The sequence below is a fragment of the Lynx rufus genome, unplaced genomic scaffold (genome assembly GCF_022079265.1).
Source record: "Lynx rufus isolate CCGP_SWC_20201006 ecotype Redwood Valley unplaced genomic scaffold, mLynRuf1.p SCAF_16, whole genome shotgun sequence".
Lineage (NCBI taxonomy): Eukaryota > Metazoa > Chordata > Mammalia > Carnivora > Felidae > Lynx > Lynx rufus.
This window is the reverse complement of record NW_025814830.1, coordinates 11,667,642-11,683,264: the sequence shown is the minus strand read 5'-3', so window position 1 is coordinate 11,683,264 and position 15,623 is coordinate 11,667,642. Positions and strand designations below refer to the sequence as shown.

The 15,623-nt window shown below is 58.9% G+C and overlaps 1 protein-coding gene across 1 annotated transcript; it reads right to left on the bottom strand.

The window, feature by feature from the left end:
* Nucleotides 1-1,374: 1,374 nt before the first annotated feature.
* Nucleotides 1,375-8,744, bottom strand: DPF1 (double PHD fingers 1). The gene is made up of 11 exons (XM_047079182.1): nt 8,591-8,744; nt 8,390-8,497; nt 6,752-6,879; nt 6,404-6,493; nt 5,947-6,025; nt 5,617-5,748; nt 4,685-4,735; nt 4,468-4,587; nt 3,240-3,352; nt 2,548-2,659; nt 1,375-2,393 (listed from the first exon to the last, which is right to left on the bottom strand). Exons 1-11 carry the CDS (start codon nt 8,613-8,615, stop codon nt 2,323-2,325), a joined length of 1,029 nt encoding a protein of 342 aa, XP_046935138.1. The 5' UTR covers nt 8,616-8,744; the 3' UTR covers nt 1,375-2,322.
* Between the last annotated feature and the right edge of the window lie 6,879 nt (nt 8,745-15,623).

Genomic DNA, 15,623 nt, shown 5'->3' with positions numbered 1-15,623 from the left:
CATCTCCTCCCCATTCGGCCCTCCCCCAACCGGCATGGGAACCATGGAACAAGCTGTTCTCACATTCTCTCCTGGAGCCTGTGACACACACCAACGTCCAACGCCCCGCAACTCGCACCCACACTGTGCCCTGCTGGTCCCTTCCCCATCTTGATCTTGCCCCAGTTTCCAACTTCCTCGGCCATCCCACGAGTGCCCTCTTGCACCCTCCCCCCCATCTCTCTCCCTCCCATCACCCCTGGCTCTCTTCCCCAGCCAACCTCTGAATCCTTTATACCTTTGGCTCTCTCCACGCTTCTCTATTGTCCCCCCAAATTCTTTGTCCTCCTCTCCCACGAAGTCTCATCTCTGTGTCATTGTCCTGAGACTTGGCCTGTCCCTGGATCCTGACTGTATCTCTCTAACCCCAAATGTGCCTCCCTCTTATTCTTTGGCCTCTCTCCTGATTTATGTGCCCTGGTTCTCTACCTCCCCTCATCGAATCTCTCCCGCTTCCCTAAATCACCGGCTCCTTCCTCCTCCTGTCTCTCCCTGATGTCTCCCTCTCCCACTGAATCTCCATCTCTCTTCTGTTCTCCCCCCTCCCATCACTCCTGTGGCTCACTCATCTACCTCTCTCTCCAGATCTATTTCTTCCCTCTCCTGCTCTTTTTCTGATTCTCTATAAATGTGTGGCTCTGTGTCTCTCTCCTGATCTTTCAGTGTCCTGGTTCTCTCCTCATCCCACCTCGCCCAAATCTGCCTCCCGCCCAACCTCGTGTGCGTGTCATTCTCTCCTTGGTCCTTTCCCCTCCGCTCTTTGCCCCACATCCGGATGGGGGACCCCAGGTGAGGCGCTCTGGGGACCCAGAGGAGGTGCTCTGGGCACCCCCACCGCCTACCATAGCCCGGGAGGGGCGGCCTCTTCATCTTTCCATCCCTTCCCCCAGGCCCCAGCTCCCGCCTCCCCCCTCGCTGCTGCTCACTGCAGCTGCAGCAGTCCGTTGCCAGGGCAACCACAGCTGGCTGGGCGGGAGCCCCCTCCACCCCATCCCCCCTCTCCTTTCCCCGGCGAGGCTGGGAGGAGCTGGGACAAAGCCAGAGAAAGGCGGGGTGCAGGGGGGAGATGGAGGGAGATGGAGGTCGGGCCGGCTCCAGCTGTTAACCTTGGTCAAGTCTCCCCCTAGGAGGCCCCCATCTCCCCTTCTTGGTGGTGCCCCAGTCCAGCCTGGAGAACGAGGCAGTCGTGGGCAGAGGGGTCAGGCCCAGTTTAATACACAGAACAAGTTAATTCACAGCAGAGGCAGGCAATAAAGGAGACTCGTTTACAAGGGGGGGGGCATGCCTGGATTGGGGGAGACCCCCCCAAACCCACCACCTCCCCCCACTTGCAGTCTCAATTTCCCTTTTTTTTAACCCGAACAACAAACACACACAACCACAAGAAACAACCACGCCCCCTCGCTACCCCCAAAATGGCCAGCGAGGGTGGCAGGGGGCAGCCCGGCCTGGCCGGTGGGGAACTGGAGCAGGGGAAGGGGGAAAAACTAGTCCGTTGTAGAGTCTGTGCTTCTCATTCCAGCAGGCGCTGGGCAGGGGCCCGCCTTGCCCGCCTTGCCCCCCCAGCCGACGCCCCCCAGCCAGGGCAGGCGGGCAGGCACAGAGCGGGCAGGGTGGGGCTCTCAGGGAGGGAGCAGGAACGGAGTTCAAAACCATGGTTCACGTCATGCAGTATCCACGGTGGGCACCAAGAGGGGGCGAGGGTGGACACCACACCCACCTGCCCTGGGCACGAAGGGGGATGGTGCCCACATTGGGTGAGGAGGTGGGACAGCTGCAACTCCAGAAACTGGGGGGTGGGGCTGGTAGGCAGGAAGCTGGCATAGACCGGTGCCCAGTGGATGCGCTCGGCAGCACCCCCTCCACCCAGCCAGGCCTTATAGGACTCTTTGTATATATTAATTTCTTTTTTCTTTTTTTTTTTTTTTTTAACTTTTTGACTTTTTCTTTAGAAAAACGCTGTGTCCGTGCCCCGGGCTGGCATCTACCACCCCTCATGCCCGCCCAGAGGCGGGGTATGGCTTTGAGGGGAGCAGAAGCCCCCGGTGCCCATTCGCCAAGGGATGGGGAAGGAGGGAGGAAGGGAGAGGGGCCCTGCTGGGCCCACCAACCCACAGGGCAAACATTCCACCTGCACAGAGGGAAGGGGGTGGCCCCGCCCCCTCTCGGGCTTCCCCTGTCCCCCTCCACTGTGGGGCACTGAGGGCGGAGAGAGCGTGGAGGAGCTCCGAGAGGCAAATAGGTAAGCACCACCCCAGAGGTCCGGGTGAGCCAGAGCCAGGCCTAGGTGAGGGTGATGTAGGCAGAGGCCTTCTCTTTCAGGTGCCGAAGACAGAGGTGACAACTCCAGCTCCCTGTGGGGGTGGCCAGAGGACAGGGATTTAGGCCCGGGTCCCCAAGAGGCTGACCCAACCTCCCAGCCAGCAGACACGGTCTTTGGTCTTCACCAGCCGGAAGACAGCTTTCCGACCCACCCGCCCCCGGGGTCATGCCCACCTCTTCTCTCACCTTCCGGGGGCTCCGCCATGGGGGGGCTCAGGCAGTACATGTGGTAACCCCGATCGCAGTCGTCACAAAACAGCAGCTGGTCCTGGGGGGTGAGACCCGCCCAGCTGGCACCCTGGGGGCACGGGCACCAGAAACCGGGGTGGGGGGCTGGGGCAGGGGTAGGTCAAAGGGGCCGGGGAAGGCGGTCCCTCCCACGAGAAAGGGCTCCGAGACCGGCTTCGCATCACGGAATCTTTGCGAAACCCTGCTTGGCCAAGCAAAACACCCCTGTGGTCGGCCGGTTTGCAACTCGCAGTCCGGGTTTTATAGATTCTGTGGAACACTTCAAACGCCACCGAGATGGTCTGACACCAGCTCTGGAAGCAATGGACGTTGGGTTCGGTTCCCAGCTCTACTAATTTCCTAGACGTGACCTCGGGCACGTCATGTCCCCTCTCTGAGCTCAGTGTCTTCTCTGCGGAGTGGGAACGAGAGCACCTACCTCGGAGGGTGGTTGGGAGGAGTCAGAGAGATGAGGAGCACTAAGTGCCGGGCTCAGTTAATGGACACTAAGCAATAATAATAATACAGGTTACTAGTGTTCACCAGGGAGGGGCTCCAGGGAAAGGCTTTAGGCCCGACTGGCAGAGGCGGAGGTGCCGGACGGGAGGCCACCTGGGGGCATGTCCCAGGGGAGGCGGGCGGGCACTCACGTCGTTCTCCGAGGTGCCGCACAGGCTGCAGGACTTGCACTCGATGCACTGCCAGCGGTAGGTCCGCACGGCCGCCGTCATGTTCACCGTAAACTGTAAACATGAGGGGTGTCCTGGGGGCCAAGGGGCAGGGATGCAGTTAGGGCTCATCACGCCCCCGGTGGTGACTGACCCCCCCGGGGAGGAGACGGCTCGGCCCCCACCCCTGGGTCCTAGGGCCGGAGGAGCTCCCGTGGCCCACAGCCCGACCCCACCCCGCGCACGGTGCCCAGCGACCGTACCGCAAGCAGCGCTGCCGCGACCGTGGCCACCAGTCTCCTACCAGCCACCATGGTAACCACATTCTGCTCCCCAGAATACCATGGCAACCGCATTCCATTACCCGCAGTGCTGTGGCAACCACTTTCTACCACCCACAACACCCGGGCCGCCACATTCTGTTAGCCGCTGTGCTGAGGCAGCCACATTCCATTACCCACAGCAGAGTGGCCGACAGGTTCTGTTAACCACAGTAACGCGGCAGCCACGTCCTCCCAGCCACGGCGCCATGGCAACCACCTTCCGCAGTGGGGTCCCCACGCTCTGGGTTCCCTGTGACCCAACGCCCGTCCCCCAGGACGGGCGAGCGACCGAAGTGTTCCCGGCGGTACCGCGCGACGCCGATCCCACAGCCGTCGCACTACCCCAGTGCGGAGACCCCCTCAGCCGCCACCCGGTGCCACAAGTGACGTTCCACGCTACCCCGTTGCCGTGACAACCCTATCGCACTCCCCGTGATACCATGACAACCACAATTCATTACCCACCGTGCTGAGGCAACCACAGTCTATTACCTACAAGCCCACCCTGGGAAACCACATCCCACTAACCGCAACTCCATGGCAAGCGCCCTCGGTTATCCACAGTGCCCAGGCAACGGCCATCCATTACTCACTATCACGGTTCCCTACCCACAATGCCTTGGCAACCACCTTTCACTGCCCCTCGTGCCATGCTAAGCACGTGCTACGACCGGCAACGCCGTGACGACCGCATCCCATTATTCCCAGAGCCTCTCTGACCACCCCTCCCCCTCCCAGTTTCCCAAGGTCCTCAGCAGTTGAGTCCACTCCACCAGCTCTGGATCCCCCCGGCCCCAGGCCGCACTTCTCCGCCTCCCAGCCTCCAGATCGGGACTCCTGGCGTCCCCTCCACCCGGGCCCCCAGCAACCTCAGGTGAGGGTATCACCTGATCGCCCACAGTCAGCACAGGAGATGAGGTCCTCGGGACACCCCGTCTTCTTGGAGCCACCCAGGCAGAAGTCACAGTAGCCGTTGGGGATGACAGTGCCATCGGGCGCCTTCTTGGCTGAAAGACAGCAGGCGGTGGGGGGGTTGACATAGGCGGGCGGGGGCACCTAGTCAAAGGCTGCTGCACGAGTAGGGGCAGAGGGAGGCGTCCCTACCTGTGTGTTTCCTCTGTGCCTCAGGGACCCAGGCCAATTCTTTGTAAAACTCTGGGGTTGGGGGGACAGAGAGAGGGGCTCTCACCATAGGCAAGGCTCCACCCTGCCCCCCAGCCTCAGCCCCAGCCCCGGGGTGGACCCCTTTATCCAGGCATGGGGGAGGTAAGGAGAGAGAGTAGCTACCCCAAGTTGTGGCCGCGGCAGAACGGGGATGGGAGCCCAAATAATTCTCATCAGGAGCCCCGAACTCTTTGAGGACAACTCACTCTTTATTAGGCAAAACTGGCAAATAACAGCTTTAGGAAGAGCCCCCCTGCTTCCCCTTTCTACCACACAACCAGTGCCAACTAAGCCCCGACTAGATAAAAACTGGGGGTACCACTGGCCAAGATCTGATATGCAAACAGACGGATGTTCACAAGAAAAATTCTGAACACAGAGGTGCCCGGTGCGTGGTGGGGACGGGGTGAAGAGACCGCCCTCTCCCACCAAGAGGTGGGTGTGAAGACAGTTTCTCCGCTGGCGGAGCCTCTCCCAAGCCCTCTCCCATCCCTCGGCTGTCAGGGCTGCCACGAGATTGGCACGGGCAGGCGCCAAGGGCTCCCAGGCCACAGACCCTGCCCCTCAGCCAAAGCTTAGCAGCAAAGGGAGAACGGGAGGCAGAGAGGGAGGGGAGTCATCTATCACCCCCCTCCCCAAGCTCTAATTGAAACAATAAATCAGACCCAGAAATATTACGCCCGGCCGGGAGCGAGGGAGAGATGGTTGGTTGCCATGGCAACCCCAGAGCCAGCATCCCCATGGTCGGTGGGGGGAGGGGACCGCTGAGCTGGAGATTTTCCAGAAATGTCTAATGTGCCCCCTCCCTCCCAGGCTCCTCAGCCCCCACTCCCGGGGCCCCTCACTACCCCACAGCCCGCCTGCCTGCTCACGTTTATGGTTGTTTTTCCGGTGGAAGGGCAGGGCGTGGCGCTCGGCGTTCTCCTCCCCCTCCTCCTCAGCCAGGTGGGTGTGGGTGTAGTGGTAGCTGAGCCCTGGCCGGTTCTTATACCGTTTCCCACAGACTGGAGAGCGAGCAGGGAGGGCCGGTCAGCCCTCCCAGCCCATGCGGCCTCCACCCTGGCCTCGGGGATCATACCTCCCCCCTCTGCCAGAGGCCTGAGCATCCCCTCCCGCCGGGCTCTAGAACAGGAGGGAGGGGGCCAGCAGGGGAGAGGTCCCTAGGCCCCACTCTCTCTTTCCCCCTCTTCAGAAGGACTCACTATCACAGACATACGGCTTGTCTCGGTCCTCCAGGGATGCGGTGTCCTGGCGTTTCCGGAGACCCCCGATGCCATATGCCTGGGGGAAGAGGCGGGATGAGGGGCCAAGAAGGGAGGCAACTGAAAGAGTTTTCATCACTGGAGCCTGAAAGGTGAACCGCAGCTCTGCCACTTCCTGACTATGGGCCTCGAGTAACCCCCTTGACCTCTCAGAGGCTTCCTCATGGGTGTGAAGGAGGCTCTGACCCACTATACAATCTCTGTTTTGCCAATGGGTTCATATATCTGAGCCTCAGCGTCCTCTTCTGTACGATGGGTATAAAATCCTCTACCCCTTCAGGCTGCTCTGGGAATTCAGTAAGGCCAAACTGGGTTAGGGTCTGACCACGATAAACGCTCAGTGTATGGGATCCGTCACTGAGGAGAGAGGTGAGGGAGAAAGATTTGGGGGTGATACCTTTCCTTTAGCCCTGTTCTTCCTCCTGGGAATGTCATCCTCCAAGTCTTCCACCTCGAGATCATGTGGAAACTCCAGCAGCTGCTGTTTCTGGACACCAGAAGGGAGACTGAGGTCAAGAAAATGGGGGATGCTGTCCTTCTCTGTGGGAGTTGCGGACACAGCTGGAGACTGGGGGCGCAGGGCAAGCAGGGAGGTCTTCCGAACAGAGATGAGGTGTGGAAGGATGCGACTTAGGAGGCCCAAAGGCCCTAGGGAACCAGGGGAGATTGGAGAGCGGGAACAGGGTGCGCCAGGGCAGGTGGCAGGGGTGACAAGGTGGCCGGGGCCCCTGAGGGGTGGTCCCACCTGGCAGTCCATAATGGTCTCCTCCTCCTTCAACTCAATCTTCTTCTCCCCTGTCTCAGCACACAGTAGCGCCTCAAGGACAGGCCCTTCGGGGAGGCCACCCTCCTTCTTCAGGGGTGCCTCACAATCTGGGGACAAGGCCATGGTGGGGAGGTCAAGTGGGGAAGTTGTCCCTGGAGGATTTCTCAAACTGCCCAGGTTGGGGAGCCATGCCCTTTGCTTCAGGAAAGAGGTGTTCCCACACTCGACCAGCAACAGACTCAAAGATTCAATCACGCATACTGGGAAGGAGGCCGAGACCTGGGAAAGACACGGCCAGGCCCTCGGATCCGCTCAGACACACTCAGACGGAGACACGCCAGACCCTCCCTCGCTTACACCTGGATGCATGTGGAGAAACACAGATTCTCAAACAGGGTACACATGGGAGATACAGACGGATCATCTGGAGACATCCAGACACACAAAGAAGGAGATACACCCAGACACTCAGATACACCCAGTCACGTAGAGGAAACATATCCAACCTGGGATACACCCAGAGACAATCAGAAAGAGACACTAAATCGTCAGCTATACCTAGGTCCGCGTAAGGAACACCCAGCCAGACCCTACCAGACATGTGGACACACACAGGGGAGATACAGACAGACACATCTGGAGAGAACTACTCAGATGGACACACACGGACGTACACAGGGGAGCCACACACGGCGCCTCTGAGGGAATCGACACACCCAGAAAGACAGCCAGATGGACACTCCATGGCGCCTTGATCGGCTTAGGTCAGCAGGCTCTGCTCTGGTGGCAGGGTACCCGCTTGGGATTCCGTCTTTCTCTCCGCCCCTCCCCAGCCCGTGTGGGCACTCTCTACATAAACAAACAGACAAACAAACTTAAAAAAAACCCACACAGATGGACACTTCAATATACCTGGACCCACACAGAGGACGAGGGAAGAGAAAGAGCCAGTGACTCTAATAGTACTGGTCACATTCAAGAAGCGATAAGGCCAGACGGTCTGGTTGGACCAGCACACGTGGGCAGAGATACACCTGATATACCAGATACTAGGGGAAGAGATTCTCCCAGACATTCCAAAGCATCCAGACACTCAAAAGAAGAGACACCAGACACCCCGATGCACTCAGACACACCCAGAAACGGCCGGACACTCTGGGAGACCAGACACACACGAGATGAAACAAACCCTCTAATGTCCTTGGAAACACCTAGAAAGAGACACAGATACTTACATCCACTCCACTACCGACGCAAAGGCTTACCACCAGACACTCTCACACATGCACACACACTCAGGCGCCCACAGGAAGAAAGACAGCCGCACAGCAACACGTCCCAGTTCACCGGGGAGGAGCCACCTAGGCACCTAACAGATAGCACCGGGCCCGGAATACACCTGGGCCCCAGTAGGAGAAGACACGTCCAAGTCCAAAGCAGTCACTCAGGGAAAACTGGAGAAATGTCTGGACTACAGCCAGACACACACCTGCAGACACTCGCCAGAAGGGAAATAAAGGCAAATGCTCAGAACCACACAGGCGTCACCACACACGGATCAGCGTTTGCCCCGGGCCGGCTGGGGCCACCCCGGGCACAGGATGGAGCTCCACCCACCGATCTTGTACTCGCAGGGCCGGAGTCTGGGGTCCTCCAGGATGTTAAGTCTCCGTTTCTTTCTCCAACAGCGCGCGGGGTACGTGTAGATCTGTCCCGGGGCCAGACCTGCAGGTGAGGAGGGCGGTGAGGACCGAGAACGCCGCCGCAGAGCCGCTGCCCCGCCCCGCCCCACCCCGCCCCTGCCCTCCCAGCGGGTACCAGGGCCGCGGTGGGTCTTTTCCATCCAGATGTAGCAGTTGTTCTGGGCCACGCCGGTCTGCGAGTCGAGGAAGGGCAGGCGCAGGCTGCGCTCAGCGCACAGGCGCGCGTTGTAGCTGCGGCAGTGCTCAATGGCCTCGCGGTAGAAGTCCTCGCCTAGGCTGTGAGGGCGAGCGAGCGGGCGAGTGGCTGTCACCAAGGGCAGGAGCGCCGGGTCGTCCAGCACCCCTCCCTCAACGCCCCGCTCGGGAATGGGTGATCCGACTCCTCCAGTCTCTCCCCTCCTGTCGCTCCTGGACTCAGGAGCCCCCAACCTGAGACCCAAGCAGGCCCGGAGCCAACCAGTAGATACACACACATAATGTAGAAACAGACAAAAATACACCAAGACCCATCCATACGTGCACATATCAAAATACACAACACAAACAAATCACACAGGATTCACACACAAAGAGAGACATATCCCAAAACTCACAAAGGAGAAACAGACAAATCTCACATACGTGCACACACAAATATCTACTGAAAAAAACACAAACATCACAGATACATAGTGTGGGACAGACACAACACACATATATCCACGCACAAATACACATCACATATCCAAAGACACACAACATAAACAAAGCACCCACACAAAGACACACAACATGCAAACAGATCACAGACACCACACTTCACACACACACTCATGCAACCAAAGACACACACATACACAAATGTTAGAAGAAATGTTAAAACAAACTACCCACATGAGCACCTACACACATATCTAAAGACACAACACAAACAAATCACACACGCACACACACACAATGTCCAGGCACACTATACAAAGAAATCGCACAGATTCACACAGGACACACACGTACACACAATCATAAAGATACACGATATAGAAACCAACATCTAAAACACCACATATCCAAACACAAAGATATACACATATACAATATAGAAACAGACAAATCCACCCATATTCACACAAAAATGTACACATAAATACACGCACAACTACAAATCCAGACACAGAACACAAATGATGCGGCTTCAAAGGACATGTACATACACTCAAAGACCCAAATATCCCAAGATACCTGGTAGACTGAAAGATATTAAACACATATCCACACACATATCCAAAAACACACACACAAAAAAAAAACAAAAAAATAACAGTACAAACAAGTGACACACACTCCACACGCCAAGACAAAGGTAGTGTGGGCTTCACTCAAGTTTACCAAGGCTCCCGCACCTCCAGGCCATTTCAGTCTCTCCCCAACCCCGGGGGTCGCCGGGCGGGACATGACCCCCTTCCCCGAAAAGGACCCGAAGAGGACTCCGAGCTCCCCACACCCTCCGCTCGTCCAGGAGCAGCGCATCGGACACCGTTCTTGCCAGAGACCCATGATCGCACACATTCGCACCCCCGCGCAGCACGGCCCACGGTGACAGCCCCCCAGACACCCCTTCGGCCCCACCCCCGGCCGCCACACACACACGCCCGCGCAGACCCGCCCGCGCGCCCTCCCCCACCTCCCGCCGGCCCGCAGCACCTCAGGGGGCCGGGGATGACCGTGGCCATCTTGCTCCCCGGGTCCTGCCCCCAGCAGGTCCCCGCCGGGTCGGTCCTCCCAGCGCTCGGGCGGGCGCTGAGGCCGCCCATCCATTCATTCCCGCGGGGCGGGAGCACCGGGACCACAGCCAATCACGACGGCGGGGCGGGCCCGCCCGGGCCATTCTGGGAGTCGTAGTCCCGGGCCCGGGGACCCGCGGGACCCCGCGGGGAAGCGGGTGCAGAGGTGGGGCCCAGGGAGCGCGCAGTCACTCACACACGTTCGCCCAGACGCACATCTAGTCTCCCGGGCAGACACTCACACATGCACACCTGGACTCGCACACACCCACATACGGCAGTTTACACACACATTCACACGTATACTCACAGCCTCCCACGTAGACTCACGCACACTTCACTCCCACACCTTTACAGACTCACGTACATTTACACTCACACAAACACTTCAATGCCCTGAGACTTAGAGATACCTAAGAGGTGCCCATACAGACGTCCACCGGCTAAGCCTGCGCTTGGCTCACTGACACCTCCCCCTCCCCCCTCCCCAGTCCCTCCCAGCTCCAGAGAACCCTATCTAGTCCCTCCAGGGCTGCCACTCTCACAGTGACCCCGCCCTGCTCTATCCCTTCCTTCCGCGGGCTAGACCGCACAGTGTTACTTTGCAGCGGGAGCCACACCTCGTGGATTCAAATCCTGGCTCTGCCATTTGGTGGCCATGTGGCCTCGGGCAAATGACTTAACCTTTCTGGGCCTCGGTTTCCTCACGTGTAAAATGAGGATGACACCTCATTGGATTGTCGTAAGGATTAAATGAGTACATATGTGTAAAGTGTTTTTAAAAGGTACCTGGCAGGTAGTAAGTGTTCAGTAAAACTTCACTCATTCCACAAAGAGGATTTGATATGTAGTTAAGGTGTAAAATAGCCAACCATTCTAGAAAGAATAATACCCTGGGGCGCCTGGGTGGCTCAGTCGATTGAGCGTCCGGACTGCCGCTGGGGTCAAGATCTCACAGTTTGTGGGTTGGAGCCCCACGTGTTGGGCTTTGCGCTGATAGCACAGAGCCCGCTTCCACGCTGTCTCCCTCTCTGCCCCTTCCCCTGCTCACCCGCAGGCACGTGCGTGCACGCTCTCTCACAAAAATAAATAAGCTTTAAAAAAAAGAAGAAGATGGAGGAGGGGGAGGAGGAGGAGGAGGGGGAGGAGGAGGAGGAGGAAGAGAAGAAGAGGAATGCTTGGTACATAAAAGATGCTCAGTATTTGTTGAACAAGTAAATATACTGAGTACCCATGATGTGTCAGACACAGTTCTAAGTACTTGATTCACTGGTGCAATTCTCATAATGACCCTCTGGGGTGATGCTATTTTTACCTCCCATTTTCCAGATGAGGAATCTGAGCCCCTGGTGGCTCTTTGAAGGTGGGACTAAGGGAGGGACTCACTTGCCTAGATATCTGTACCCAAGTCAGTTTTTACTTCCTTCTTTTTCCCACTGTCACTCACACAGACTGTACCCTAAGCGATCCCCAGATAGTGAGCTGACCCACCAAGCTGCACCAACACTCACCTGGAACCCCCCTGGTCCAAAGTTTGTGTTCAAGTTTGAGCCCCTGCGTGGATTAAAAACGCCCACAAATGTCCTTGTCCACCAGGGGGCTCTCCGGCAGACAGACTGCATAATAGCCTTCACCTCTTTTGTCACTTGATGCCCCTACCTACCCTCTGGTGAGAGACACCTCCAAGGTCTTCCATACTTATCACTTCTAAACGCACACACACACACACACACACACACACACCTCTAGTGTCTCAGACCCCTTCCACAAACCACAAACCCTCCCCCATCTCCCCCTGCTAAGGCCTTGACCTTCCCCCTCCCCTACCCGCAACAGGACAGAGTAGGTCTCTGCTTCATATCTGGTTGAGAATAGGTGGCAAGGAGAGTAAGTCGGGGATGCTTACCTGGAATGGTACCCGCATTCTCACTCTGGTCTTCAGGCCCCTCCCCTGGTTACCCCCTATCGCATCCAGACTAAGCCCTCCCCCTCTGCCCAGCAGCTCAGCTCAGAGAATGCCCTTGCCACCTTCCTCTCTCACCTCCCACCACCCACACATGCTTACACTTGCTCCCCACACCTCCAGCCTCAGACACCCCAGCTCACTCCTGCCCCACCCCAGAACCCTTGCATCCATTTGATCGGTTTGGAGGCTGAGTGTAGAAAACTCCATCATCTCCCCGGAGGCCCTTGTCCACCAGCACGATTGAACGCCCCCCCCCCCCACCAGACCCAGGCTGAAACTTGCCTCCCTTTCCCTGCCGCTAGTAACCCTCACAGATCCCCCTCCCACACTTGAACTCCCCTGCCCAAGCAGGGGAGTTCCACCCCCTACCCCCACCCCTGCAGACACCTTAGAAGATGAGAGCAAAGAAGGGCACTGGCACCCGCACCCTAACTTTGCCCAGGCCCCCGCAATGCCCTATGTGGGAACTGGACCGCAAGAGAAATCAATATTGATGCTACGACTACTAATCACTACATTTAGGCAGGGTCAGGCTCTGTACTAAGTGCTTTGCAAAGGTCACAAGCCCCATGGGATAATAGGCTCTGTTAGGAGTCCCCAGTACACAGATGGTAACACTGAGGCTCTGGAGGAGGGGGAGAAGGGAGGGGGAGACTTAAGGGCTCAAGATGAGGTTTGAAACCAGGTAGTCAGAATACCCAGCCTCCCACTCCCTCCAGCCTCCCACTCCCAAGGGGATTTGGCTCCCATTCTTTTAGAAGCCAGTCTCTGCCCTCAACCCCGAGGACCTGTCTGAAGAGGAGAGCAAAGAAGGGCAAAGCAGGGCGCTGGCACAGCCACCCCAACGCTTCCTCTGACCTCCTCCAAGAGGTCCGGCCAGGGTCAGAGGGAGGAGGCCAGAATGCCTGTAGATCCACCAACCTGCACAGGAACCCTGTCCCAGCCAGCTCGAGGGTGTTCCTCGTGGGGCACACCTCCGTCTGTGTGTTAAGACAGAGTGAGGGAAGCAGAAGGGTGTCACCGTCACACACCTCCTCACACTGACCCCGGCTCCGCACACGCCCTGCAAGCTCTCCTGCTCACCGCAAAGCCACACGTGTAGGCGCGTGCCTATTAACCCCCGCCCCACTCCTCTCCCAACAGCCCCCCGCCAGAAACCAGAAACAACTGGGGGCCTAGGGTCCAGCCATCAGGCCTGGCCTTTTGGAGGCTGGGGGGCGCTCCCGGCCCCTTCCCCCTCCCCACCCCCCAACACGCGCTGCTCAAGGTCAAGGCGGCGAGAGCAAGAGGTTGGGGGAAGGGGGGGAGGTCGCCACAGTCCCTTTGTGCGGCGCCGCGGGCGTTCGCCCTCCGCCTTCTCCACACCCCCCCCCCCCGGGCAGGGGCGGAGGGGGAGGGGGAGTGCCGCGCTCGCCAGCCGGGGAGGGAGGGCGGGAACGGCCGCGCGCCTGTCACTCTGAGCCCGCTGTCACCGCCGGAGGAAAGGGGGTGGGGAGCGCTGGGACCCGGGAGTCCAGGATCCCGAAGAGGGAGCGAGAGAGAGAGATGGAAAGACAGAGAAAAGAGGTGGCTAAGAGAGGAGAGAGATGGGACAGAGCTAGGCTTGAACCCGGGCGTCCAGGTTCCCAGCCACCGGGCCCAGGAGGAAGCTAACGCTCGGAGGAGGGACGCGGACAGGGAGAAAGGGAGGGAATCCCCCGAGATTGAGGGTGCTGCCAACATCCTCTCCCGAAGCATCCGGTCCCAGATGCTCTGGTTAGAGGTGTATGGGCGGGGAGAGGGAGGAATCCCACGGTCTAAACTGACCTGGGCGTCGGAGCTTCTAGGTCCCGAAGACCCGGGGAGGAAAAAAGGGAGCCAGCAGGGATCCGACCGGGAACCCCGACGTCTCAGCTCCCACCCTGCGGCCACGCGGGCCGAGGTCCCCGGAGAAGGAGAGAGGAAAGAGAAAGGTGCTCTGCTGAGGGGGAAGGAGGGTGGTGAAGACCCCGGAGGCTGAGGTCTGGACTTGGGCGTTCGTACTCCCAGCCCTATGCCCCCCGGCGCCCCCGGAGACACGGAGAAGGAGAGATGGAGGAGGAGGAGAGGGAAGCCCCTACCCCCACTCTGGGTGGGGAAACGGCCTCCGCCACCCCCCAACCCGCGCCACATTCCTTCACTGACAGCGACAAAGAAGAGACGCCCCCGCGACCCTGAAGGGGCTCCCGCCCCCAACCCCAGGGGGCAACAAGGGGCGGCAGGTCCCCCAGCGGTGGGGGGGACGAGCTGGAGGGCCCCCATTAAACTACCTTCCGCGCGCTGCGTCCCCCTCCCCAAGAGGCGGGGGAAGGGCCAGGGGTGGGGGGCGGGATGGAGGGACGTGAACGGCGGGGACACTCACGACTTGAGCGGGTTCTGAATGGCGGTGGCCATGGCCCGCTCGGCTGGGCCGCCTCCGGCCCGGGGCGCTGCTGCCGCCGCGCGCGGGCCCAGCCCGGCCTGCGCCGCCCGCTCTGCCGCCCAGCGCGCTACGATTTCATTCATTCTTGGGGCTGCGGCGCGAGCTGAGCGGGGCGGGCCGGGGGCGGGGCTCGGCCAATCCCCGCACCTCCCGGCGCACGACGGGACGTGGAGTCTAGGGGCGCACAGCGGCGCCCGAGGGCGCCCCTGACCGGACTACACGTCCCAGGGGGCGCCGGGAGGACCACACGCCCATTGGCTGCTGGGGATACAGGGCGGGGCTGGGCTCGTCCCAGAGCATCTTTTCCTCCTCCCTGGGGGTGCTCCATTCCCACCTCGGGCTCTCCATCCACCAGGAACCGCGGGCGCGGGAGCAGGTGGCCCCTGGCTTCTGGGTCTCCCCAGGGTATGTGGATGGCCCAAGGATCTGTTGTGTGTTCTTGTCTATGCCTGCTTGTCTGGGTGTCTCTTCTGTGTAAGCCAGCCTGTAAACAAGCACAGAGGTTAATCAGTGTCTTTGTTCACTTAATCAGTGCTTGCCAGGTGCCGGGCACTTTTCTAGGCACTGGGACACAGAGCAGTGACCAAAGTCGCTGCCCTCAAGCAGCTCACCTTTTAGTGGAGAAAGACAAGATGACAAAGAAGAAAATAAATAGACAAAATCAATTTAGAAAATTATGAATGCTATAAAACGGCTTCTCTGAGAAGATGGCATTTGAGCTGAGACCCGAGAAGTTCCAGCCAGGAGACAGGAGGGGAAAGGGAACACGCTTTGACAAGTGCAAAGATCAGTAAGAAAGCTGGTGTGATCGGAGCAGAATGAGTGAGGGGAGAGACAAGGTTGGGGAGAGGGCAAGGACCCAGATCATGTAGAGCCTTGTAGGACATTACAAAGAAAATGGATTTTGTTCTAAGTGCAATCAATCATCGACTCTCTTCTTTTTCACACACACCACACACACCAAGCCCATCAGCAAATCGTG

Excerpts from the sequence above, each read along its gene's own strand:
- DPF1 (XM_047079182.1), bottom strand. The coding sequence starts at position 8,615 with ATGGAAAAGACCCACCGCGGCCCTG. Across the intron at positions 6,494-6,751 it reads AGACCATTATGGACTGCCAG|AAACAGCAGCTGCTGGAGTT; the intron begins GTGGGACCACCC and ends TCTGGTGTCCAG. Across the intron at positions 3,353-4,467 it reads TGCTGACTGTGGGCGATCAG|GACACCCCTCATGTTTACAG; the intron begins GTGATACCCTCA and ends CTTGGCCCCCAG.